Below are 25,290 nucleotides of genomic sequence, written 5' to 3' on the forward strand. Positions count from 1 at the left end.
CAGGGATCCTCTGGGCCCCTGTGACCCCCTAACGTCTGTGCAAGGCTAGGCGCGCATTGCTAACCCGAGGTCGGCTAGAAATCGGCTGAATGTTTGAAGGGAGGATGCGTAGTTGATTAGCAGCGGGTGTAGAAACTGCAGCAAGGTACACTCCTGGGAGACCGGGATACGCGATCCGAGCACCCAAGCCGCATTCGAGTCTGCCCCCGCGCCGGCTAGGTGCAGCAGCATCTGTAGGTTCTGCAGGAGGCCGTAGGCGGCTGAGCGGGGCGGGGCGGAACGAGGCCCCGCCCCTGGGAGCGCCTCTGTGCGTAGCTGGCAGCGCCGCAGAGTCCGACTCCACGATACGGAGCCTGAAGACAGGGCAGAGCGGCGGCGTGCTAGCCTTAACTCTGGGCAACCGCGCTCGCAGCATCCGACACAACCACCTCGAAGCTTAAGGAGGACTGGGCCCTGCGGCCCTGTGCCGGCCCCCTACCCACTGCAGACGCCCACATCCGCGCCCTTTGCGCGCGTCGGGCTCCGCCCCCGCCGTGCTCCTGCACGCTGCGCCCCCCGCCCACCCGGCACGCCCAGCCGCCCCGCCTGGCAGAAGTGGGCCTGAAGCCGCCCCTCAGGCTTGAGCGACCCTCGCAGCGGCTCTGTCCTCCTCCGCTGTAGACTGCAATGGACGCGTATCCCCTGCACCGGGTGGGGCTGACCCGGGCGCGCTCCCTCGGCGGCCCTGGCCGAGGGTCGCCCTCCGTCAGGTACAGGGGGACAAGGCCTCAAAGGGGCGGGCGAGGGGTTGCGGGCTGTTGGGGTCTGGCGACGCCGCTCGCCGAAGGGCGTGGTCCGATATGGCTTCCTAGCGGACGGTTTTTCCCTGAACAGTTTCCTGAGGAACGTTTCCCGAGGAACGGCGCCTGGTGCCGAGGCTCCCACAATGGCTTCCTTGTCGACAACCCCACAACGTATCCCCTGTGAAGACCCCCCTGCTATGACATCCCCACCCCCACAGAACATTTCACCCTGAAAAGATTCACTTATCGAGGACCTGCACAGTGGCTGATTAACTCGCTTGCCTTCCCCGTAGAATATTTCTCCCAGAAATGGCCATCATTGGAGACGTCCCCTCACAATAGCTCCCCTGTATAGAACCCCATATTGGTTTACCTAGAAATGGCTGACCTGCCTCGCTCCCCTGAAGGAGCAGATCTTGTTCAGAACATTTCCTCTGCATTGCGTCTGCCCCCTCCATCCCCCCTACACAAACACCCACCCGGACCGCATCTTCCATACTGCCCGTTTCCGCACTTCCCCCTGCCCTGTCCCGAGTCGCTCCCTCACTCCATGATGAGCAGCTCAGATTGTGGAGAGGTGGAGGTCATTAGGGGCGCAGGAGGCAAAAACTGCGTAGGGAAAGGGGGCCAGAATCCCCGAAAGCTGCGGACCCCAGGCCACAGAACCTAGAGATAAAGGCCCCGGGGTGCCTCACTCTAGGGAGGGTCCCCACTACCTTTCTGTGTATGAAAATTTATTTCTACTCTCTGCTCCCTGTGCTTTTGGGACTGACCTTAAATAGTCTTGGTGTCGTTTGTGATGGAACTGGGTTGGGGCCGTCAGCGAAGTGCCGATGATGGAATAATGGAGGGCTTGTGGCAGAGACCGTTGAGAAGAATGGAGGAAGAGAGAGAAATGAGCTTTGGTTCTGCTAAATTGTCTTTAAACCAGAAGAGGGTTTTTGTTTGTTTTGTTTGCTTTTTCTCGATTCTAGCTCTTTAGCAAAGCAAATATAGTGTTCCTTTGAAAGAAGGTTCTCAACTTACCTGTGAAAACAGTCTTTCCTATATCTTTGTTACGGTATTTAAGGCATTGTATTTTAAAATTTTTGCTCAAAAATGTTTTTTAACCCTTCGTTTTTATTTTAACTCCACCAGATTAGTGACGAATAAGAGCTAAATCTTAGAATCATGTCTTTCTCATACTTACTGAGATTCCTTCTTCCACCCCAGCTATTAACGCATGTTTGTTGAATGAAGAATAGAGGAGGTGGGACTAGATACCCTTGGTTTCATTTGGGAATCTTAATTGCTTCTGATTTGGCTGGTGACAGGTGACATAGTTGGATTCCTCTTCTTCTCTTCAGTGGAATTCCATTGGGCTTCACGGTTCCAATTGTTTAGCTGCTTATGGTAACCATCTCTAGTCTGTTTTAACGTTTCTGGCAGCCAGTTTCACTGTTACAAAGTATTTGAATGTTGAATACAATAGAAACTGCACTGGGTACTTAGAACTTGGGCAGCAACCCTTTAAATCCAAGGCCTTTGTAGACTTGGGGTTTGTCCCTATTATCTTGAGCTTTGAAGTCTGGAGTCTTTTAAGGAAAAAAGAGCTTCCCAGTAAAATCCATCTCTAAAATAACTGCTTCCTTCTTTGCTTCTGGTAGCATGGCAGCATGCTTTTTTTTTTTTTTTTTGTAAGTATTTTTTTGTTTTGTTTTATTAAAAACAGTAATGTTCGCTAACTTTACTAATCATATTCAAATTTCGAATTTTCCGCCATGTGGTTTGAGTGAAACTTGTTAGTCTTCGGACAAGGATAGTACCAGGTACCTCAAGGCCTGGTGTTTGTATACTTTTGATAAAAGAAATTTGGTGAAAGTTTCCCTCCTTTCCCTGCCGTTTTTAACTGAACATACTTTTCTTACTCATTCAGTCAAGCCTTTCCCTGATTATGACACTGAATGTTCCTACCAGGTTTGTTCTCAGTACTTGGCTATCACCCATATTTGGGCTTCTTTGCTACACTCGACTCCTGAGTGATTAAAGAGGCAAGCCTAACTGGTGAAGTTACATTCCTAAAGACCCATAGATGGTACTTTGTAAGTGAGTGGCACTATTCTAGCAATGGAGTTAATCTTCACAGACTAGGAATAGAGATCACGAGTTAAAATATTGTTGCTTAGATCTGGAAGCTACTCATGGTAGTCATCAGTGCTGTCCATCAAATATCTTGGGTTTCTGTTTCTTGGGCACGTGGTACAGTTGTACTTGCTTCCCCCCTTGAAGTTGAGTATGGCCTTGTTAGTTGCTTTTGGTTAGTGAAATGTGCACAGGAATAATGTGTATCCCTTCATGGTAAAAGCTTCTGGTGTATAACTTGCCACTCTCTTTCCCTCTCTTTTGGTGATTGTGTGCTCCAGATGGTGACTAGTCTTCATCTGGGAACCAGAACTAGCTTCCAGGTGACCTATCTTTGACATGTAGACTGAGCAAGAAATAAGCCTATTTTCAAGCCACTGAGATTTTGGAGTTATTAAAATAACTGAAGTGAAAGTCAGTCATGTTTGACTATACAGTCCGTGGAATTCTCCAGACCAGAATACTGGAGTGGTTAGCCTTTCCCTTCTCCGGGGGATCTTCCCAACCCAGGGATCAAATCCAGGTCTCTTGGATTGGAGGTGGATTCTTTACCAGCTGAGCCACAAGGGAAGCCCAAGAATACTGGAGTGGGTAGCCTATCCCTTTTACAGCAAATCTTACCGACCCAGGAATGGAACGCGGGTCTCCTGCATTGCAGGCGGACTCTTTGCCAGCAAAATAACTATCTTTGTACTAAGGAACCAATGGAAGTAGTTGAAATATGCTTTCCTACTTAAGATCTTTTCCTGCAGAGGACTCTGATCCTGCTTTGGACTTGTTTAACAGTTTAAATTTCACTGCCTCTTTATGCAAATTCCAGCATACACTGTGCTGGATGTTGTGAATTCAGACAGATAAGACAGGTGTCTGCCCTCCAAAAGCTTCTTTGTAAGTGGAGAGAGATAAAAACAGTAAAAATCATAATACAGAATGGTGAGAAATGAGTCTCAGGGATGAAATAGGACTGAAGGAACAATGTTAGAAGGCATAGGCAGTTTTGAGACTCAGCAGTTGAAAGAATGGAGTTGCCAGTTACTCATATTGGAAACACTGGTATAAGAGTAGGCTTGTGGAAAAAGGGTTCAATTTTGGCCTTGTTCATTTTGAGTTTCCTAATTGATATCAAAGTGGAGATACTGCATTAGCAGTTGGATATATTAGTCTGGAATTCAGGAGAGATATTGGAACTGGAAATACCACTCATATTACTGATGACTCCAAGTTTGTTTTTTTTTAAACTTATAAGACTGGATAGAAACCCAGGGAGTAAATGTAGATAGAGAAGAGGACCAGCATCCAAACTCTGGGATTTCCTGTGTAGAAAAGACAGTGTACCAATGTCTTCCAGATTTTGAGGGAAAATGGATTCCTACCTCCTGAGATAAGGGAAGAATCAAGGACAGTCATGGTCTAATGATAAATGTTAGCACAGACAATTAGATTTGGTAATACGGAGGTTATTGATGACCTTGACAAAACAGTTTTGGTGTAGTGGATTCAGGAGAAACTAGGAGAGGAAGACAGTGAGTAAAGAGTTATAGTGATGTTATTTCAAGGATTGTTAAAGGAAGAGCAGAGTAATAAGGCTGTGGCTGGAGGAGCATGAAATGTTAGAGTTCTTTTTGTTTTTAGGTGGGCAGATAGCATGTTTGTAAGTTAACAGGATGTTGGAGTACAGAGAAGCAAATTGGTGATTAAGAGAGAGAAGGGACAATTGCAGGGGTGAAGTCCTTGAGTAGAGAGAGGGAATGGAGTCTAGGATATAAATGGATATGTTGGCTCAAGCTAGATAGATAGGTGGACAATGGTTCATCTGTGGTGATTCTACTGACCCAAGTACTGGTGCATTGTTAGCTTGGTAGTGGGACAGAGTGGAAGTTCTCTTCTTATTACTTCATATTCTCAGTTAAATAAGAAGGAAGGTCTTCAGCTAAAAATGAAGAGTGAGAGAGGTGTTGGAAGTTTGAGGAGAAAGCAGGTGTGAAATTCATCCAGGAGAGTGGGGGAAAATGAGATGAATAAGGAAATATTTTTGGATTGCCACATAGCACCAAGTGCCCATTTGGTTAAATTTAAGATGAGACCCAGTTACCATGTTGAATGTTTTACCTTAAGATGTATTAAGCTCCTTGGATGTGGGCAGTCGGGGAGGGAGTGGCAGAGGTAAGATAGAGCAGTGGTCTCCAATCTTTTGGCACCAGGGCTGGTTTCAAAGAAGACCAGAGTTGGGGGTGGGGAGAATGGTTTTGGAATGATTTAAGTGCAGTAGGTTTCGAGCTCCAGTAATGCTAGCAGTTGGAGAGTGGCTATTAATACACATGAGGCTTCACTTGCTCACAACTCTTGCTGTGCAGCCTGGTTCCTAACAAGCCATAGACCAGTACTGGTTTGTCATCCAGAGGTTGGAGACCCCTAGGATAGAGGACATCATTGGAAGATAGGAGTAAAGGAACTGGGAGGTAAGGATAGTAAAAGGTCAGTGCGAATTGAGATCATGATGAATTAAGTTGGGAGTAGTAATAGCAAAGAGACAGGATCCAGAAGCCAAAATCTTGAGGGAATGTGGAGGACTGAGTGACCTATTGTAGATGTCTGTAACAAGAAGTGGTTATTATTTGTTGGGATGAACAAATCATCCAGTATAAAATACAGTTTCTCAGAAAGTCTGTGTTTCCAGATTAAAACAACCCTCCAAAAATCCAGCACAATTAATTTAAAAATATGCATGCGTGGCATAGCATCATGACATTTTTTAGCACTATAAAGAGAAAAGGATATCTACAAATCACATTGAGTCAGGAACCATAAGATTGGAAGCTAGAGGATAATGGAGCAAATAATGCTTACTAAAAGAAAATGGATTCCCACTCAGAATCCTGTATCCAGCCAAATTCTCAGGCAGGTGAGGGAAGGATAAAAACATTTCACACATGTAAGATCTCATAGTTTGACTTTCCATGCACCCTTTTTCAGTCACTGAATGGGGTGTGCTTTAGCCAAAAGTCTGACCAAGGAGCTCCTGTGCTGGAGTTCTATACCATGTATAGGTGAGATTACTTCCTTGTTAAAGGCTCATAAGAAAGGGCCTTCTTTGTTGGCTCCTGGAAATTACCAAAGAGTTGGGACCATTTTTTGGTTGCCATTTCCCATATTGCTCGCCTTAGTGCTTAGGTCAGTGTCTGGCACATAGTCAGTACTCAATAAATGTGAACTGCTGTTGTTAGCTATTGTGAAACACTGCTTGCACTAATTATTTGTTGAATGAATAGAGAATAATTATAGGTGAAACTGTGGGCTATTGGGTGTTCAGAGAATGAAGACTCACAGTTGTAAGCTAAATGGTGGGAAAGTGGTTAATCATAGTGATGTTCTATTGAGAGGGCATAAGTAAAGCCTCCCAGAAGCAGATTATCTCTTCAGGTGATGTTTATTGGCCAGTACCCATGGTTCTCTTTTGGGTTTACAGATCTACAGAAATAGTAATTGTCCCTGCCTTTGTTGTTGGTGTTCAGTCACTCAGTTGTATCCGACTTTTTGCGACCTCATGGACTGAGACACACCAGCCTTCGCCATCTCCCAGAGATTACTCAGATTCATATCCATTGAGTCAGTGATGCCATCCAACCATCTCATCCTCTATGATATATAGTGTTCTCCTTCTCCTCCTGCCTTATCTTTCCCAGCATCAGGGTCTTTTCCAGTGAGTCGGCTCTTTGCATCAGGTGGCCAAAGTATTGGAGCTTCAGCTTCAGCTCAGTCCTTCCAGTGGATATTCAGGATTGATTTCCTTTAGGATTAACTGATTTAATCTCCTTGCAGCCCAACGGACTGTCAAAGAGTCTTCTCCAACACTGCAGTTTGAAAGCATCAGTTCTTCGATGCTCATCCTTCTTTATGGTCCAATTCTGACAGCTGTACATGACTACTGGAAAAAACATAGCTTTAACTATACCGACCTTTGTTGGCAAAGTAATGTTTCTGCTTTTTAGTATGCTGACTAGATTTGTTATAGCTTTTCTTCCAAGGAGCAAGCATCTTTTAATTTCATGGCTGCAGTCACTGTCCTCAGTGATTTTGGAGCCCAAGAAAATAAAAATTTTCACTGTCCCTGCCTTAGGAGAACTCAAAATGCAGAGCAAGATATGACCTTGTATGTATGAAGATGTGAAGTTTCACCTTCAGTGTACTTACTGGGATGCTGGCCAGGGAGGCTTGGTTTGGTGCTTGTAGAAGTAAAAAGGGTTTGCTTACTTATTTTTTTATGACCTTATTTCTGAACCAGGGGTGGATGACTATGTATGGATTTCACCCAGCTCTTAGAAAGTAGGGCCTTCCCAGGAAAACTTTTGTAAACTGAAATGGCATAAAGTGAAGAAACAATTACTTTAAAACACATCTTGCTAACAGAGGCACAAAATAAATCAGGATGAAGCAGAGATGCTCACAGACCCGGTTCAAAGCTGTTGCTGAGATGCCGAGTGTAGTTACCAGAAAAGAGCTTGGCAGTGCCACTCTCATTGCTCCAGTGTAAAACAGATGGTGGCTGTCTCTGTTTTTCGTCTTTTTTTCATAAAAGCAAAGACCCTCTTCAAATTTCTTTCAGTTACTGAAAAACGGGTAGGTCTTTTGTAAAAGCGACATTTTGAAAAGCAAGCCTCTGTCTGCTTGTTTTCACATAGGTTTGGGATGACTGTGTTGTTGCATCAATAGGGCACAGTATTTTAACAGTGTTTCCTAGCTCTTGGGCTCTTCTGTGATGTTCTGAGTTTTGGAGATGGGGAGTTAATGAGATGCAGATGCCCTCAGGAGTTCTACAGTTTACATATTGTTTTTGTGCCCTGAAATTAAGAAGAAAAGAAAAAGCAGTTTGTGACTTGGGTATTTAAAACTGTTATCTGTAATTTGGGGCTTCATTGGTGGCTCAGTGGTAAAGAATCCGCCTGCCAGTGCAGGATATGTGGGTTTGATCCCTGGACCAGGAAAATCCCCTGGAGAAGGAAATGGCAACCCACTTCAGTATTCTTGCCTGGAAAAATCCCATGGACAGAGGAGGGGCCTGGCAGGCTACAGTCCCTGGGATCACAGAAGAGTTAGACATGACTTAGTGACTAAACAACATCTGTGATTTTGAACCCTGGTGAGGGAAAGTTAGCTAATTTTGTTTTAAGCTGCTTCTTTGAAATAATATTTATAGGCGAGTTGCAAATATGGTATATAGTGTTCCTATATGACCTTTACCCTGCTTCCTCTAATGTTGACATGGTGCATTTATCAAAGCTAAGAAATTAATATTTGTATTTCATATTAGTTTACTAAGTAAATTTTTGTTTACTTGGAGTTTATTACTCCAAACTTCATTTGGATTTGCCCAGTTTTTCCACTAATGTCTTTTTTCTATTCCAAGATTCAGGTCAGGACTCAACATTGCATTTATATTTTGGCATGCTTTTAATAGTCAAAGAAATGCGGGAAAGTAATTGTGGATGCCTTCTGAATGAAGACCTGTGAACTTACTTTCCAAAGAGCAGATTGTGTGTGGAAATGCTCAGAGAAGGCTGGAGAAAAAGAAAAAAAAAAAAGGAAAATAATATATTCTTTCAGTAAAGCATAGTGATAGACTTTGAGATACCATTTTTCCATTTGTGGTGAGTGGAAAAGGCAATGGCACCCTACTCCAGTACTCTTGCCTGGAAAATCCCATGGACAGAGGAGCCTGGTAGGCTGCAGTCCATGGGGTTGCTAAGAGCCGGACACGACTGAGCGACTTCACTTTCACTTTTCTCTTTCATGCATTGGAAAAGGAAATGGCAACCCACTCCAGTGTTCTTGCCTGGAGAATCCTGGGGACGGGGGAGCCTGGTGGGCTGCCATCTATGGGGTTGCACAGAGTTGGACACGACTGAAGCGACTTAGCAGCAGCAGCAGCAGCATTTTCTGAAGTTCTTATATTTGGTTTGTAGAGAGTCTTCTATACCCCAATTTGTGAAATGGGTCTAGACATGAATTGCAGTTGGGTGCAAGTTTTAACCATTTTAGATAAGGTGACCTATCTGTTGTAGTTCAGTCACTCAGTCATGTCTGCTTTTTGTGATTTCATGGACTGAAGCACACCAGGCTTCTCTGTCCTTCACCATCTCCCAGAGCTTGCTTAAACTCATGTCCATTGAGTCGGTGATGCCATGGAACCATCTCGTCCTCTGTCATCCCCTTTTCCTCCTGCCTTCTATCTTTCTCAGTATCAAGGCCTTTTCCAGTGAATTGGCTCTTTGCATCAGGTGGCCAAAGTATTAGAGCTTCAGCTTCAGCATCAATTCTTCCAATGAATATTCAGGACTGATTTCCTTCAGGATTGACTGGTTTGATCTCCTTGCAGTCCAAGGGACTCTCAAGACTCTTCTCCAGCACCACAGTTCAAAAGCATCAATCCTATCAGGACCTATTAGGAACTGTATTTGGCAGCTGGTAAAAGATAGTTAACAATAATGACTTAACTTCGAGGTTTAGTCTCTCTTGCAAAAGATGTCTGTTTAGAGGAGGGCAGGCTACTCCTAGTATGAAGTCATCAGGGAACCAGCCTCTTCTGTGTCTGTATTTAGCAAATGGATTCCATTTTTTCTGTAGCTCCAGAATCACAGAATGACTGCAGGAACTCCAGCTATCAGATCTTTCAGGAAAGAAGGCAGCTTTCCTAGTTGTGTCAGTTCCTTCTCTTCAGAAAGCTTTCCCAGGATCCTCTACCTGATGGCTTTTGCATGTCTCATTGGTCAGCTCTAGGGCTTCCCTGGTGACTCAGATGGTAAAACATCTGCTTGCAGTGTGGGAGACCAGAGTTTGATCCCTGGGTTGGAAAGATCCCCAGGAGAAGGAAATGGCAACCCACTCCAGTACTCTTGCCTAGAAAATCCCATGGACAGAGGAGCCTGGTAGGCTACATTCCACGGGATCGCAAAGAGTCGGACATGACTGAGCGACTTCACTTACAAGAAGAGAAGCTGTGCCTATTATTGCTCCAAATCGGAATACTATTAGTAAAAAAATGAAGGAGAGAATGTATATGGATTAGGAAACTATCTCTATCACAGGGAGGTATTAATAGCTATTTGGAATGAAAGTTATATTGCTTAGAATTACTAATGGGTCTGGTGAACTATATGAAAAAATGCTGGGAGAAAATTCAAGTCACTGAATAGTCAGGTGATGCCAACACGTTTCTCAGTCATGCATGCTCACATGTATGTGTGTGTGTGTTCCTTCAGTTTGAGTCACTTTATGGTCACTGTTAACCATGTATTGGTCATGACAGCAGTAATGTTGGGTTTGTTTGTTCCATTGCAAGTTGTTGCTCCAGAAAGGAATTCAGTGGGAAAGGACGTTTATTGACTTGAGACACATTCTGCCTTCTTGCCTTTCTTCCAAGTCTGTTTCACAGAGAGAATAAATAATTGCCACTTTAATGCAGGGCCAGCTTTCTTAAACCGTAAACCCTTTTCTTAGTAGTCCTACAGTAGCTCTTTGTAATCATTGCCTGAAGTCCGAATTAATGCTGATATGACTTGTGCTAACTCGTGTTATTGATTTTCCCCCCAATATTTTATCATGAAAACTGCTCGTAAATAAGTTGAAAGAATTTTTCAGTGAACGTTCATGTATATTCATACCTAGATTCTCTGCTTAATATATTTGCTGTTTGCCTTATAGTCATCCTGATATTCACCCATCAATTCATCCTATATTTTAATGCTTTTCAAAGTAAGTTATAGACATTGGTATGGTTTAATCCTGAACATTTCCTTATACTCATTTTGTAATAAGAAGAATGCTTTCTGTTTCAAGTGACAGAAACCCAACTCAAAAGAGTAAAGTTAAAAAGGAAATAAATGTACTGGCTGCTTGACTGGAAGGAATAGTGGGGAGATAGACCAGCAGATGGTGACTGCAGCCATGAAATTAAAAGACACTTGCTCTTTGAAAGGAAAGGTATGACCAACCTAGACAGCATATTAAAAAACAGAGACATTACTTGACCAACAAAGGTCCATCTAATCAAAGCTATGGTTTTTCCAGTAGTCATGTGTGGATGTGAGAGTTGGACTATAAAGAAAGCTGAGCACTGAAGAATTGATGCTTTTGAACTGTGGTGTTGAAGAAGACTCCTGAGAGTCCCCTGGATAGCAAGTAGATCCAACCAGTCTATCCTAAAGGAAATCAGTCCTGAATATTCACTGGAAGGACTGATGTTGAAGCTGAAACTCCAATACTTTGGCCACCTGATGTGAAGAACTGACTCATTGAAAAGACCCTGATGCTGGGAAAGATTGAAGGTGGGAGGAGAAGGGGATGACAGAAGATGATTGGATGGCATCACCGACTCAATGGACATGAGTTTGATTAAACTCCAGGATTTGGTGATGGACAGAGAGGCCTGGCGTGCTGCAGTCCATGGGGTCACAAAGAGTCGGACACGACTGAGAGACTAAACTGAACTGAGACAAGATAGGAAGAGTTGTAAGAAGTAGGGCCTCAGGAACTGGGACTCGGCTATCAAAATAGTTGCCTCTATCCATATAGCCCCAAATCCACATTCTTCCTGGACTGTGACCCTAGAGGCCATTTCTCTTCTACGTCTGAAACAGAAAATCCCTAGAAAAGACTCCAGCTGGGCTGGCTTGCTGCTGGGTGACTCATGATTGGATGCTGTGGTAGAGAAGAGGCATAGTGTATATTAAGGAAGATAAAAATGGAAAACATGACAAATGAATTATATACCTCAGAAAGCTTTCCCACTTGTTCTCTGATGCTAGCATGATCCTGGTGTTTGACAAAGAGATTACAAAGGAAAATAACAACTGCAAAAATCCTAAATGAAGTAATGGTACAGTCAGCCCTTCAGATCCACAGGTTCTGCATCCATGGATTCAACCACTCAAATCAAAAATATATTTCTTTAATTTAGGAAAGTTCCAAAAAGCAAAACTTGAATTTGCCATCCACAAGCAACTATTTAAGTACCATTTACATTGTATTTACAACCACTCACATAGCATTTATATTAGGTTAAGTAATCTCTTCCCTTGTGGCTAAGAGGTTAAAGTGTCTGCCTCTAATGCGGGAGAACTGGGTTTGATCCCTGGGTCGGGAAGATCCCCTGGAGAAGGAAATGGCAACTCACTCCAGTATTCTTGCTTGGAGAATCCCATGGAGGGAGGAGCCTGGTGGGCTACAGTCCAATGTGGTCGCAAAGAGTCGGACACGACTGATCGACTTAACTTTCTTAACTTTCTGTCTAAGTAATCTAGAGATGATATAAAATATACTGGGGAGCTTCCTTGATGGCTCAGTGATGATGAATCCACCCATCAATTCAGGAGACACGGTCCAGGAAGATCTCACGTGCCACAGAGCAACTGAGCCTGTGGACCACAGCTATTGAGCCTGTACTCTAGAGCCTGGGAACTGCAACTATTGAACTGATGTGCTGCAACTACTGAAGCCCACATGCCCTAAAGTTTGTGCTCTACAACAAGGGAAGCCTCTGCAGTAAGAAGCTGGCACACTGATAAGAAGACTAGCTCCCATGCAGCAGTGGAGACCTAGCATAGCCAAAAATTAGTAAATAAGTAACATTATTAAAAAATATACCAGATAATGTGCATAGGTTATAATTGATATTATGCACATTTTATTTAAGGGACTTGAACATCTGCAGATTTAGTATCTGAGGGGTTCCTGGAATCAATCCTTCATGGATACCAAGGGACAGCTGTCTGACAAGGAGACTTCTAACTATTACATTAATAGTTCAAGAGTGGTAATACATGGTTTAGAAGTTATGGGGAAACAGGTATTCTGGTATATTATAGATGAATGTTTTAAGAAAACAATTTAGCAAAATTTCTCAAATTTTTAAATGCAGATACCTCTTACTTGGCAATGCTAGTCTCTGCCTTGCAGAAAATTTGTTGCTGTTCGTGTTCAGTAGGTAAGTCTTGTCCGACTGTTTTCCACCTTGTGGACTGTAGCATGCAAGGCTTCCCTGTCCTTCACTATCTCCTGGAGTTTACTCAAACTCATGTCTACTGTGTTGATGATGTCATCCAACCATCTCATCCTCTGTCGCCCCCTTTTCCTTCTGCCCTCAATCTTTACCAGCATCAGGGTCTTTTCCAGTGAGTCAACTCTGTGTATCAGATGGCCAGAGTATTGGAGCTTCAGCTTCAGCATCAGTCCTTCCAATGAATATTCAGGGTTGATTTCCTTTAGAATTGACTGGTTGGATCTCCTTGCAGTCCAAGGGACTCTCAAGAGTCTTCTCCAACACTACAGTTCAAAAGCATCAGTTCTTTGGTGCTCAGTATTCATGGTCCAACTCTCGCATCTGTACATGAGTACTGGAAAAACCATAGCTTTGACTATACAGCCCTTTGTCAACAGTGATGTATCTGCTTTTTAATACACTGTCTAGGTTTGTCTTAGCTTTTTTTCCAAGGAGCAAGCATCTTTTAATTCTGTGGCTGCAATCAGTCTGCAGTGATTTTGGAGCCCAAGAAAATAAAATCTGTCACTGTTTCTCCTTTTGCCCCACCTATTTGCCATGAAGTGATGAGACCGGATGCCATGATCGTAGTTTTCTGAGTATTGAGTTTTAAGCCAGCTTTTTTTTAGACTTGTGTCAAAGATGGCTTTATAAGGTTGCTCATTGAAACATTGTTTGCTGTTTGCAAAAATAATAAAAATCATGAATGTTCAATCAGAGTGTCTTGTTAAATAAAAGCAAAAGGATATAGTACAACAGTTTTAAAAATGAGATTGTGTTCTATTTACTGTCTTGGAAAGATCTTGAGGTATAATGTTAAGTAAAAAAAAAGCACATTGCAGAGCAGTTACATATCTCATTATTTTGATTTTATGTAAAAACAGTGAAATGAAAAACAACTCTCACCCCAAAAAACTCACCCAAACTATGTATTAACTGTAGTATATCAAATTGTTCACAGCAGTTTTATAGGATGAAGTGATTCAGATTGGTATGAGCATTCACTTTGTAAAACATCCAAAACACAAAGCATATAAGGAGAATATATTCATGTTTTAATAGTTTGGTTTTAAAAATCAAAAAGCATAAATTATGAAGAAAAACAGACAAAAATAAAAATTGCAAAATTTCTCCCATTTCCAGGGAATCATGATAATGAAACACAAACAAAATATACTTAGCTATATATATAGTAATTGTTATAACAGCAGTGAGCAGTGAACTAACTATTAAGTATAAAACGGATGGTGGGGAGAACAGAAGTGATTGTTTAGAATTCAGAAATACTGTGTCTGAGGCTAACTTTGTTGTCAGGAAATCAGTGAGGTATATCAGAAAGAAAAGTTCAGAGCCAGGATAGTTGGTCACTCAGGTTCTGATGCTGTTAATGTTTACTCAGCCTTGTGATCTGGGCAGACTGCTGTTTAGGTCTTGCTTTTGCTGTATCATCTGTCATGTCTAGATTTTGAGCCTGAATCTAATGAAAGTGAGAAGTACAGCAGAGTATACAAGCAGCATGTTTGATAGAAACTGTATTACTGGGTCTGCTGTGTGTTCATTGTTGTTGTTTAGTCACGCTTTGTGGCCCTCTGCAGGTATTCTAAAGGAGGAACTTTGTAATGTTGTAGGTGGCCACAGGCCTTCTACTCAGGATGTGCTAGCTTTTGTTCAGGTAGACCTGAAAGCTACAGGGCAGTGCTATTGCTGGGTTTGGTGTGTGTTTTTGAGCGACTGAACTGAACTGAATGTTTCTACTGAAAAAAAAGGGGAAAAAAACTGGATGGATACAAAGAAAACTCATAATGGTGACCTCTGGGGGTGGGGAATAGTGAAAACTTGAGTTTCCTATGTAGTGTTTCGATTTTTAAATAAAAAAGGACAATAAATTAATACTTTACATACTGAAAAAGGCACTAATGTAGGCTAATTCTGAGTGCTTGGAATATGAATATTGTGGTTTTCTTTATACTTAACAGGTGTTTTTTAAATAGATAAATATTTCAGTAAATGAAAAGTTTAATGGTTCAGTGATAAATAATAGACTATGTTCTAGTCAAAAATTAAATTTGGGAAGCAAGAAAATGTTCAAAGGAAAAAAAGAACTAACTTTAGATCTACCCATTTTACAAGAAAATGTTATTAATGTTTTACTCTGGGAAGAGAAAGATCTTCCTACATTTTATTTGCTTCTACTTGATTTGGCCAAAAAAAAACCCTCTTTTTGCTCCTGTCTTGGCTTCCCATAGCAGTAGTTGGGGAACTGGCTTTTCCTGGTCACATGACCCCTGTTAATGCTTTTTGTCACTGGCTGGTTCTGAGTTTGAAAACTCAAATGCTCTTGGTAACTTTGGTAGTTAGCCAGGATTGGGAAATGGACCAAAGGACCAACTTACTGAAATCTTTCTAGTGCAGAGAATGATTGCAAGATGAATCTTATATTAAACATGAGAAAGTGGGGATGGATAGGCAACCATTTCCCAGGGATAGAGTTTTCTTTCTTTAATCTTAATCATCTTGCAGTTTAAATTCTGCTACTTCCAAAACCCTGAGTTACTCCACATGTTCCCCCTTATCTCCAGCCCCAGATTTTTCTTATGAAAATGTTCAAACAATACAGAAAAAATGAAAGAATAGTACAAGGATTTACCAGTTTTGACTTTTTGCCTGTGTGCATTCTTTACTTTTTCTTTTCTTTTCATTCTTTTTTTCTGTTAAACTCTTCAATTTGTAGACATCATGGCACTTCACTCCTAAATACTGCCTCATGCATCTGCTAAGAAAAAGGACATTCTACTATGTAATCACCATAATATTATCTCAGCTAAGAAAATTGATAGTAAATTTGAATATGCCCTGGATAATAGATAATAATATTCTATTAGTATGTAATATACTTCAAAGGCAAACTCAGATTTTTTTCAGATGTCTTATAGATGTTTCCCTTGGGTTGGTTGGTTGGTTTTGTTTAAATCAAATTAAGGTTAATAAGTTGCACTGACTTACTATTCTTTATTACAAGAGTTCTCCCTCTCTGTTTTTTCTGTTTTACATGACACTGGCTTCTTTAAACTTAAAATTCTTTAAACTGTGGCAGAATATGCATAAAATTTGCCATCTAAACTGTTTTCAGTGTCCAGTTCAGTGGCATTGAGTATTTCTACCTTACTGTGCTACATTCACCAGTATCCAGTATCCGTCCACAGAACTCTTCATCTTGCAGAGCTGAAACTCTAGTGCCTGTTAAGCAATAACTCCCCACTCCTTCCCTCCCACCTCACCCCATCGTCCCCTGGCAACCGTCATTCTACTTTCTTTCTTTGTGAATTTGTCTCTTGTAAGTACCTCATAAAAATGGGATCATACAATATTTGTCCTTTCGAGACTGGCTTATTTCACTTACTGTAAGGTCCTTAAGGCTTATTCATGTATTATCATGTGTCAGAATTTCTGTCCTTTTTAAGATCAAATGATATTCCATTGTATGTATATACCACAGTTTATCAGGTGGCACTAGTGGTAAGAAACCTGCCTGCCTGTGCAGGAGACATGAGAGACATAGGTTCAATCTCTAGGTTGGGAAGATCCCCTGAAAAGGTGATGGCAACCCACTCCAGTATTCTTGCCTGGATAATCCCCTGGACAGAGGAGTCTGGTAGGCTACAGTCCATAGGGTCACACACAGTCAGACACAATTGAAGTGACTTAGTACACGTGGACACTTGGGTTGCTTTTACCTTTTGACTATTGTGAATAATGCTGCTGTGTTTACGGTGTCATAACAGGAAATCATTGCCAAATCCAGTGTTATGAGGCTTTTCCTGTATGTTTTCTTCCAAAAAATTTTGTATAGTTTTAGTTTTACATTTAGGTCTTTATTCTGAGTTAGATTTTGTGTATGGTGTAAAGTCAAGAGTTCAAATTCTTTTTTTTTTTTTAATTAATAATTACCCTATAAAGTTTTCTCAAAATCATTTGTTGAAAAAACTCTCCTTTCTCAATCTTGGTACATTCCTCAAAAATCATTTGACCATGAGCACTTTATATTATTAGTAAGTGAAATAAGCCAGTCACAAAAAGGGTTTATTACTGCGCTCTGTATTCTATCCCATTGTTCTATATGTCTGTCTTTATGCCGGTACAAACTGTTAAATGGTTATTGTAGCTTTGTAATATCTTTTAAAGTTAGGAAGTATGTCTTCTAGCTTATCCTTCTTTTTCGATATTGTTTTGTCTATCCTGGGTCCCTTGGGATTTCATGTGAATTTTAGATGGATTTTTCTATTTCTTCAAAAAAACTTCCTTGGAGGGGAGGGATAAATTGAAAGATTGGAATTAACACATATGCACTACTATATATAAAATAGATAACTAATAAGGACCTACTGTATAGCACAAGGAACTCTACTCAATACTCTGTGATGGCCTACATGGGAAAAGAGTCTAAAAAAGAGTGGATATATGTATTTCTGTAACAAATTCACTTTGCTGTACATTTGAAACTAACACAACATTGTAAGTCAATTATACCCCAATAAAAATTAAATATATAATATTATATATTATATTAAGTTCCAATGTGGGAATACGAATGTATTTCTGTTATTGATGTCTTCTTTAATTTACTTCAAAAATCTACAGGTGATTCAGTTTCTCTGAATATCACCAGCATTTGATATCATCACTATTTGTTATTTTAGTAGTAGATGTATAGTAGTGTCTCATTGTGGTTTTAATTTGCATCTCTCTAATCTATGAGATCAAATTGCCAACATTCACTGGACCATAGAGGAAGCAAGGGAATTCCAGAAAAACATCTACTTCTGCTTCATTGAGTATGCTAAAGCCTTTGACTGTGTGGATCACAACAAACCGTGGAACATTCTTCAAGAAATAAGAACACCAGACCACCTTACCTGTCTCCTGAGAAACCTGTTTGCGGGTCAAGAAGCAACAACTGGAACCTAACATGGAACAGCTGACTGGTTCAAATTTGGGAAAGGAGTATGACAAGGCTGTATATTGTCACCCTGTATATTTAACCTCTGTGCAGAGTGCATCATGTGAAATTTGGACTGGATGAATGACAAGCTGGAATCAAGATTGCTGGGACAAATATCAACAACCTCAGATATGCGGATGATACAAGTCTAATGGCAGAAAGTGAAGAGGAACTAGAGAACCTCTTGATGGGGGTGAAAGAGGAGAGTGAAAAGGTTGGCTTGAAAGTCAACATTTTTTTAAAAAACTAAAATCATGGCATCAGGTCCCATCACTTCATGGCAAATAGGTGAGATCAGGTGCGTTCAGGGTGATATGGCCATAGACTTCATGGCAAATAGAAAGAGAAAAAGTGGAGGCAATGACATTTTATTTTCTTGGGCTCCAAAGATCACTTCTGACAGTAACTGCAGGCATGAAATTAAAAGATGCTTGCTGCTTGGAAGGAAAGTTATGATAAACCTAGATGGCATATTAAAAAGCAGAGACATCACATTGCCAACAAAAGTCCATATAGTCAAAGCTGTGGTTTTTCCAGTAGTCATGTACGGTTGTGAGAGTTGGAGCATAAAGAAGGCTGAGTGCCAAGGAACTGATGTTTTTGAATTGAGGTGCTGGAGAAGACCCTTAGGAGTCTCTTGGACAGCAAGGAGATCAAACCAGTCAATCCTAAAGGGAATCAACTATGAATATTCATAAGGACTGATGCCAAAGCTGAAGCTCCAATATTTTGGCCACCTGATGCAAAGAGCCAACTCATTAGAAAAGACCCTGATCCTGGGAAAGACTGAAGGAAAAAGAAGGGGGCAGCAGTGGATGAGATGGTTAGATAGCATCGTCAGCTCAATGGACATGAATCGAGCAAACTCTGGGAGATAGTGAAGGACAGGGAAGCCTGACGTGCTGTAGTCCATGGGGTTGCAAATAGTCCAACACGACTTAGCAACTGAACAACAACAACAATGATGGATAATGATGTTGAATCTGTTTTCATGTGTTTATGTGACATTTCTCTATCCACTTTGAGAAAATTTTCTTTATACCTTGACCTATTTTCTAATTGGAGTGTGTTTTTGCTGTTTTGAGAGTTTCTTTTGTATTCTGCTTTTTCAGATAAGTGATTTGCAAATATTTTCTCCCATTTTGTAGCTTGCCTTTTCTTTCTCTCAATAGAGTCACAAAGCAGAAGTTTAAAATTTTGGTGAAGTCTAATGGATCAATTTTTAATGGATCATACTTTTGGTATCAAGTCTAAGAATTTCATTAAATCCTATGTCCTGAATATTTTCTTCTCTTTTCTTTTAAAGATTTTATATATAAATTTTTAAATCCGTGATCTCTTTTGAATTAATTTTTGTGCCAGTTATAAGGTTTGGGTTAAGGTTCATGTTTTTGTCTATGGATATCCAGTTGTTCCAATGCCATTTATTGAAGAGACTAATTTTCCTCGCTTGGGTTGCTTTTCATGCTTTCTTAAATATTACTTGGCTTATTTGTGGGTCTATTTCTGTTGTTCCTGTTCCATTCCATTGATGTATATATCTATCTTTTAGCCAAAACCACAGTCTTGATTACTTTAGCTATATAATATGTCTTGACATCAGACATAGTGATTCCTCCCACTTTATTCATTTTCTAAAAAGTTTTCGCTATCTTCGAATGTTCCTTTGCTTTTCCCTATAAGTTTTAGAGGGATCTTGTCTTTGCCTGTAAAAAATCTTGCTAGGATCTTAATAGGAATTGTGTTAAACTTATAAATCAATTCGAGAAGAATTGACATGTATATTATGTTGAGTTTTCCAGTCCATAAATATATTATGTGTCTCCACTTACTTAGATCTTATTCAGTTTCCTTTATCAGTGGGTTTTTTTTTTTCTTTATCAGTGTTTTGTATTTTTTAGCATGTAAGTCCTGTTCATGTTTTGTTAGGTTTATATTTAAATGATACTGTATTTTTAATTTTGGTCCGTGTGTTCATGTATACAGTTGATTTTTATATGTTGATATTATGACTTTGTTGAACTCACTTATTCTAAGATTTTTTTGTAGATTCTATGAGATTCCCTATATAGGCCACGTGTCATCTCTGCAAATAATTTGATATCTTCCTTTTCTATCTGTATACCTTTTATTTCCTTTTTTTGCCTTATTGCATTGGCTTGAACGTCCAGTATTATGTTGAATAGGTTAATGAGAACATACATCTTTTTCTTGTTCCTCGTTTTTTTTTTTTTTACCATTGAGTATATTCCAGAATTTGCTTTGGAGGGGTTTTTTTTTTTGGTATCAAAACCAAAATTGATTTTATCAATTTGAGGAAACTCATCTATTTGTAGTTTTCTAAGTTTTTTTATTAAGAATTGGTGTTGAATTTTTTCAGATTTTTCTGCATCAATTATGTGGTCGTATGATTTTTTTTTTCTTCTTTAGCCTGTTAGATTAGGGATTATATTGATTGATTTCCAGACTTTCATCCCTCTTGGCCATCGTGTGCAATTCTTTTTATATGTTGTTGACATATATTTACTAATATTTTATTGAGGATTTCTACATCTGTATTCATGACAGATATTTATTTGTATGTTTCTATATTTTTGGTGGTGTCTTTGTCTGGTTTTGGTAGAAGATGGTGAACTTCTTGAAGGAAGATAGTGATAAGGACCACTAAGTCATGGACTTGGTGTGTGGGAACATCAGAAAGAACAGAGGGAAAAGGGAATTCAAGACATGGAAATGGTGTTATTTAGCTGGAAATACTATTGCTTGGGTGAGTATAGGACAAGTGTACCCAAACAGAGGAGTGAGGATGAAGTCTGACTGTTATGGATGGAACAGTTATTGTAGTAGGTTTATGGAGAATCTTAGATAATGATGATGTGGTAGGGCTTCTAGGTAGCAAAGAGGAACTAAAGAGCCTCTTGATGGAGTGAAGGAGGATAGTGAAAGAGCCAGCTTAAAACTAAATATTAAAAAAACTAAGATTTTGGTATCCAGCCCCATTACTTCATGACAGATAGAATGGGAAAAGATGGTAGTAGTGACAGATTTCTTCTTGGGCTCTAAAATCATTGCGGATGGTGACTACAACCATGAAATCAGAAGACGATTGCTTCTTGGCAGGAAAGCTATGACAAACCTAGACAGTGTGTTGAAAAGCAGAGACATTACTCTTCTAACAAAGGTCTATATAGTCAAGGTTATGGTCTTCCCAGTGGTCATGTACGGTTTTGAGAGCTGGATCGTAAAGAAGGGAGAGCACTAAGGAATTGATGCCTTCGAACTGTGGTGCTGGAGAAGACTCCTGAGAGTCCCTTGGACAGCAAAGAGATCAAACCAGTCAATCTTAAGGGAAATCAACCCTGAATACTCACTTGAAGGACTGATGCTGAAGCTCCAGTATTTTAGTCACCTGGTGAGAACAGCTGACTCATTGGAAAAGTCCCTGATGCTGGAAAATATTGAGGGCAGAAGGAGAAGAGGGCATCAGAGGATGAGATGGCTGGATGGCATCACTGAAGCAGTGAACATGAACTTGGGCAAACTCCAGAAGATGGTGAGGGATAGGGAGGCCTGGTGTGCTGCGTCCATGGGTTGCAAAGAGTCAGACACACCTGGGTGACCGAACAACAACAAGGATTGGGAATATGTTGACTGTAGGGGGGGCAAATTAATATAAGAGCCTTAAGGGATGAATAGTGGAGACAGATCTTGGACCAGAAGGTGATGTGGACAGACCCTGTGGAAGGATCAGTCTCAAGCAGGAAAGTGAACCACTCTCAGAATCTGAGAGGGAGAAGGGATTGATATGGAAAGCATGGGGTCCTTAGAAGTGATATCAGTGTCTGGAAGTACCTCTTATGCTTTGTTTGGAAGGAAGAGTATGTCTGTAACATCAGTGGAATCAGAGATTTGCACAGAAATGGAGCAGTTCTGTAGAGAAGGAGTGAATTAGCCAAGATGGTGGTGGTCAGGCTGTCTCACCCCCACCTTTTGTAAATATATGGTTATGTAACAGCTAAGATGACTTACAGCACTGTGCACGTGCATCACAACGTACCCACTTGGTCACGGGCCATTTTTGTTTTGTAAACCTGTATAGTTTCCACTTGAAAAGCCCTTGAGGCTGTGTTATGGTTGTGTCCACTGGGTCAACCAAGAGAGAATGCAGCATGGCTGCCCTACGGCTGCTATGCCAGCCAGAGAGAATTAAACATGTCTGCAGAGAAGGTGATGGCACCCCACTCCAGTCCTCTTGCCTGGAAAATCCCATGGACGGAGGAGCCTGGTAGGCTGCAGTCCATGGGGTCGCGAAGAGTCAGATATGGCTGAGCAACTTCACTTTCCCTTTTCACTTTCATGCATTGGAGAAGGAAATGGCAACCCACTCCAGTGTTCTTGCCTGGAGAATCCCAGGGACGGGAGCCTGGTGGGCTGCCGTCTATGGGGTCGCACAGAGTTGGACACAACTGAAGCAACTTAGCAGCAGCAGCAGCAGCAGCAGTTCCTACAGCTCCTTGAGTCTTCTTCCAGCTTGCCCATGCACCCCTTGGCTACCCTGGGTTCAGTGAACAGTGTGAACAGCAAGACAATTGGCATAGTTGGCAGAATGATACAGCAAGAAGTACCATGTACTGACACACTTATGGGGGTAGTTGTGATGACACTCATCCTTAGTTTGATTTTTATCTGCTTGGTTTTTGTTTTTAACAGATCAGTAAGGACCACAGTTAGGACAAATTAGTGTAGAAACTCTTTTTTGATAATCTTCAAAATTAGGATATTGGAGGTTCTTTTGGGCAGCTATTGGTTTCTAGTCCTGTCTAGCATTGCTTATGAGAGGGCCTTTGGTTCCATCCTTTGTTGAATGAGAGAGCCACTGACCATACACTTTATAATCAGCAGTTCAGACTTAGTCTTCAGACAAATTCTGCATAATCTCTTCCAAAAAATATTAGAAAAAAGAATACGTAATTTCTTTTTATGATTCTGACATCAAAGTCAGACAGGGACCAGTTTCCATCACTTGCTTATTTTCTTCCTCATGCCTTCACGTGCTGGCACTCAGGGAGCTGATTTCTTTTCTTATTGCAGCTGCAGTCGACTCCGCCAGGTTCAGAGCATCTTGACCCAGAGCAGCAAGTCTCAACCCGACGGGATCCTCTGCATCCTAGGTCAGTGTTTTTAACAAGCTGGGACTCAGGGCTGGGAAAACTTGCTTCTGTTCACAGGAAGATATTAATAATAGTGTCATCACTGTGAGACAAGCTGTGAGTTAGTATTCTTCTCCCAGCCTTTGTTCCCCTGAAATCTGTTGCTGTTTTAATGAAGTCCACTGACATCAGTGAAATAGGGAGCCTGTACCACAGAGCAGGCACTTTGTATATGTTATTTCTCCTCACAGTGATCCTTGTAAGGGGAGGGAACTGAGACTCTAGGAGATGAAGCAGACTTGCCTAGGACCATAGGGTGACAGAATTGGGCATTTATTCTTTATCACTTTCTTTTATTATGAAAGAGAAATTAAGACAGTACACAGTAATGAAGTTTTCTAATCATCCCAGGTACCAGTTCCACTCCCCAAGAGATAGCATCAACTGTATTTTTTTTAACACAAAAGGGAACATGTACATTGTTGCTAACCTAACTGAAAAAATTTTCACTTGATAAATGTATCTTAGAGATTTTTCTATGTCAGATCAATCTCCTCCTTTATCTCATTTTCATTTACATTCACAGTATTGAGTCATAAAACTTGCTTAGGTCAGGTTGTTTGTCAGCCTTCTAATTTCCTTCCCACCAGAAGTGAACCACTTTCTTTTTTGCCCTTCAGATAGTCTATGCATAATTTTATTTTTTCACTTACTCTCACTTTCATTTAAACTTATGAGAGTCAGTGTGCAGAGTGCACACTGGAGTTTGAAATATGCACTCTGGAGCCAAGCAGGTTTTGGGTTTGAATTTTGACTCCATCACTCACTTTGAGTGAAACAACAGTCACTGGATTCTCTTTCCAGCTGCAGCCAATAAAGGGGGTGGGGGCTGTCTCTGCTGTGAATTTACTTTTGAATAAAACCACCTATTTGTTACTGTACTTATGCTATTATTTCTGTTAGTTAAGGCTCAACCTAGTAAAAGTAGACAGCATAAAATTGATCACATGGGCAACTTGAATATAAAATACTAAAGGATTGAGAAAAGGGTCAACCTAAAGAATACCATGAGACCAGATACATATATATATATATATATATATATGTAAAATGAAAACACAAATATTGCAGAAATTGATGTTTGAAGGTGGGTGTGTGAAGTTTAAGGTAAAAAGTTAATAAACCTCTAGGACAAAGAGCTGTATGTGAACGTGAAGCCAGAAGTCAATGAGGCCCTTGTATGTTTTTAAACAACTTCAGGAGTTTAGTGAATTCTACTTTTGGGGGTAATTAGAGTTATCATAGCATCTCGTGGTCAGTTGGTTGGTTTAATTTAGCCTTCTAACCCCTGCAGTATCCTTCCTAGCAACTCTAATTTAACTCCCTCCACTTTGGCATTTGCCATTTAGTTCTTATGATATAGGAAATGTTTTCACTGATTTTCTGCTAACCTTTGTAAAAAAAACAGTTTTATGGTGGTATTAATTCATGTATAGTAAACTGATATATTTAAAGTGTACAATGTGATAAGTTTTGACATATGTATGTTGCTGTTTAGTCACTAAGTCGTTTCTGACTCTTTGTGACCCCATGAACTGCAGCTGGCCAGGCTTCCCTGTCCTTCGCTATCTCCCAGAGTTTGCTCAAATTCATGTCCATTGAGTCAGTGTGATGCTATCCAGCCGTCTCATCCTCTGTCACCCTCGTCTCCTGCCCTCAGTCTTTCCCGGCATTAGGGTTTTTTCCAGTGAGTTGGCTCTTTGCATCAGGTGGCCCAAGTACTGGAGCTTCAGCTTCAGCATTAGTCCTTCTAATGAATATTCTTGGTTGATTTCCTTTAGAATTGACTGGCTTGATCTTCTTGCAGTCCAGGGGACTCTCAAGAGTCTTCTTCAGCACCACAATCCAAGAGCATCAATTCTTTGGTGCCAGCTTTCTTTATGGTTCAACTCTCACATCCCTACATGACTACTGGAAAAATGTAGCTTTGACTATACAGACCTTTGTTGACAAAGTTATGTCTCTGCTTTTTAATACACTGTCTAGATTTGCCATAGCTTTTCATCCAAGGAACAAGCATCTTTTAATTTCATAGCTAGAATCGCTGTCCACAGTAATTCTGGACCCCAAGAAAATAAAATTCATCAGTTTCCACTTTTTCCCCTTCTGTTTGCCATGAAGTGATGGGACTAGATACCATGATCT

At 40.8% G+C, this 25,290-nt stretch overlaps 1 protein-coding gene across 1 annotated transcript in view; it reads left to right on the forward strand.

Moving 5' to 3' along the window:
* Positions 1-666: 666 nt before the first annotated feature.
* Positions 667-25,290, forward strand: part of DNAAF9 (dynein axonemal assembly factor 9) — a 169,588-nt gene continuing 144,964 nt past the window's right edge. The window contains exons 1-2 of the mRNA XM_068986771.1: positions 667-749; positions 23,027-23,106. Of these exons, the coding sequence (XP_068842872.1) occupies positions 667-749; positions 23,027-23,106 (163 nt within the window). The remainder of the gene's footprint in view (positions 750-23,026; positions 23,107-25,290) is intronic.

This window comes from Capricornis sumatraensis, chromosome 15 (genome assembly GCF_032405125.1).
Source record: "Capricornis sumatraensis isolate serow.1 chromosome 15, serow.2, whole genome shotgun sequence".
NCBI classification, from domain to species: Eukaryota; Metazoa; Chordata; class Mammalia; order Artiodactyla; family Bovidae; genus Capricornis; species Capricornis sumatraensis.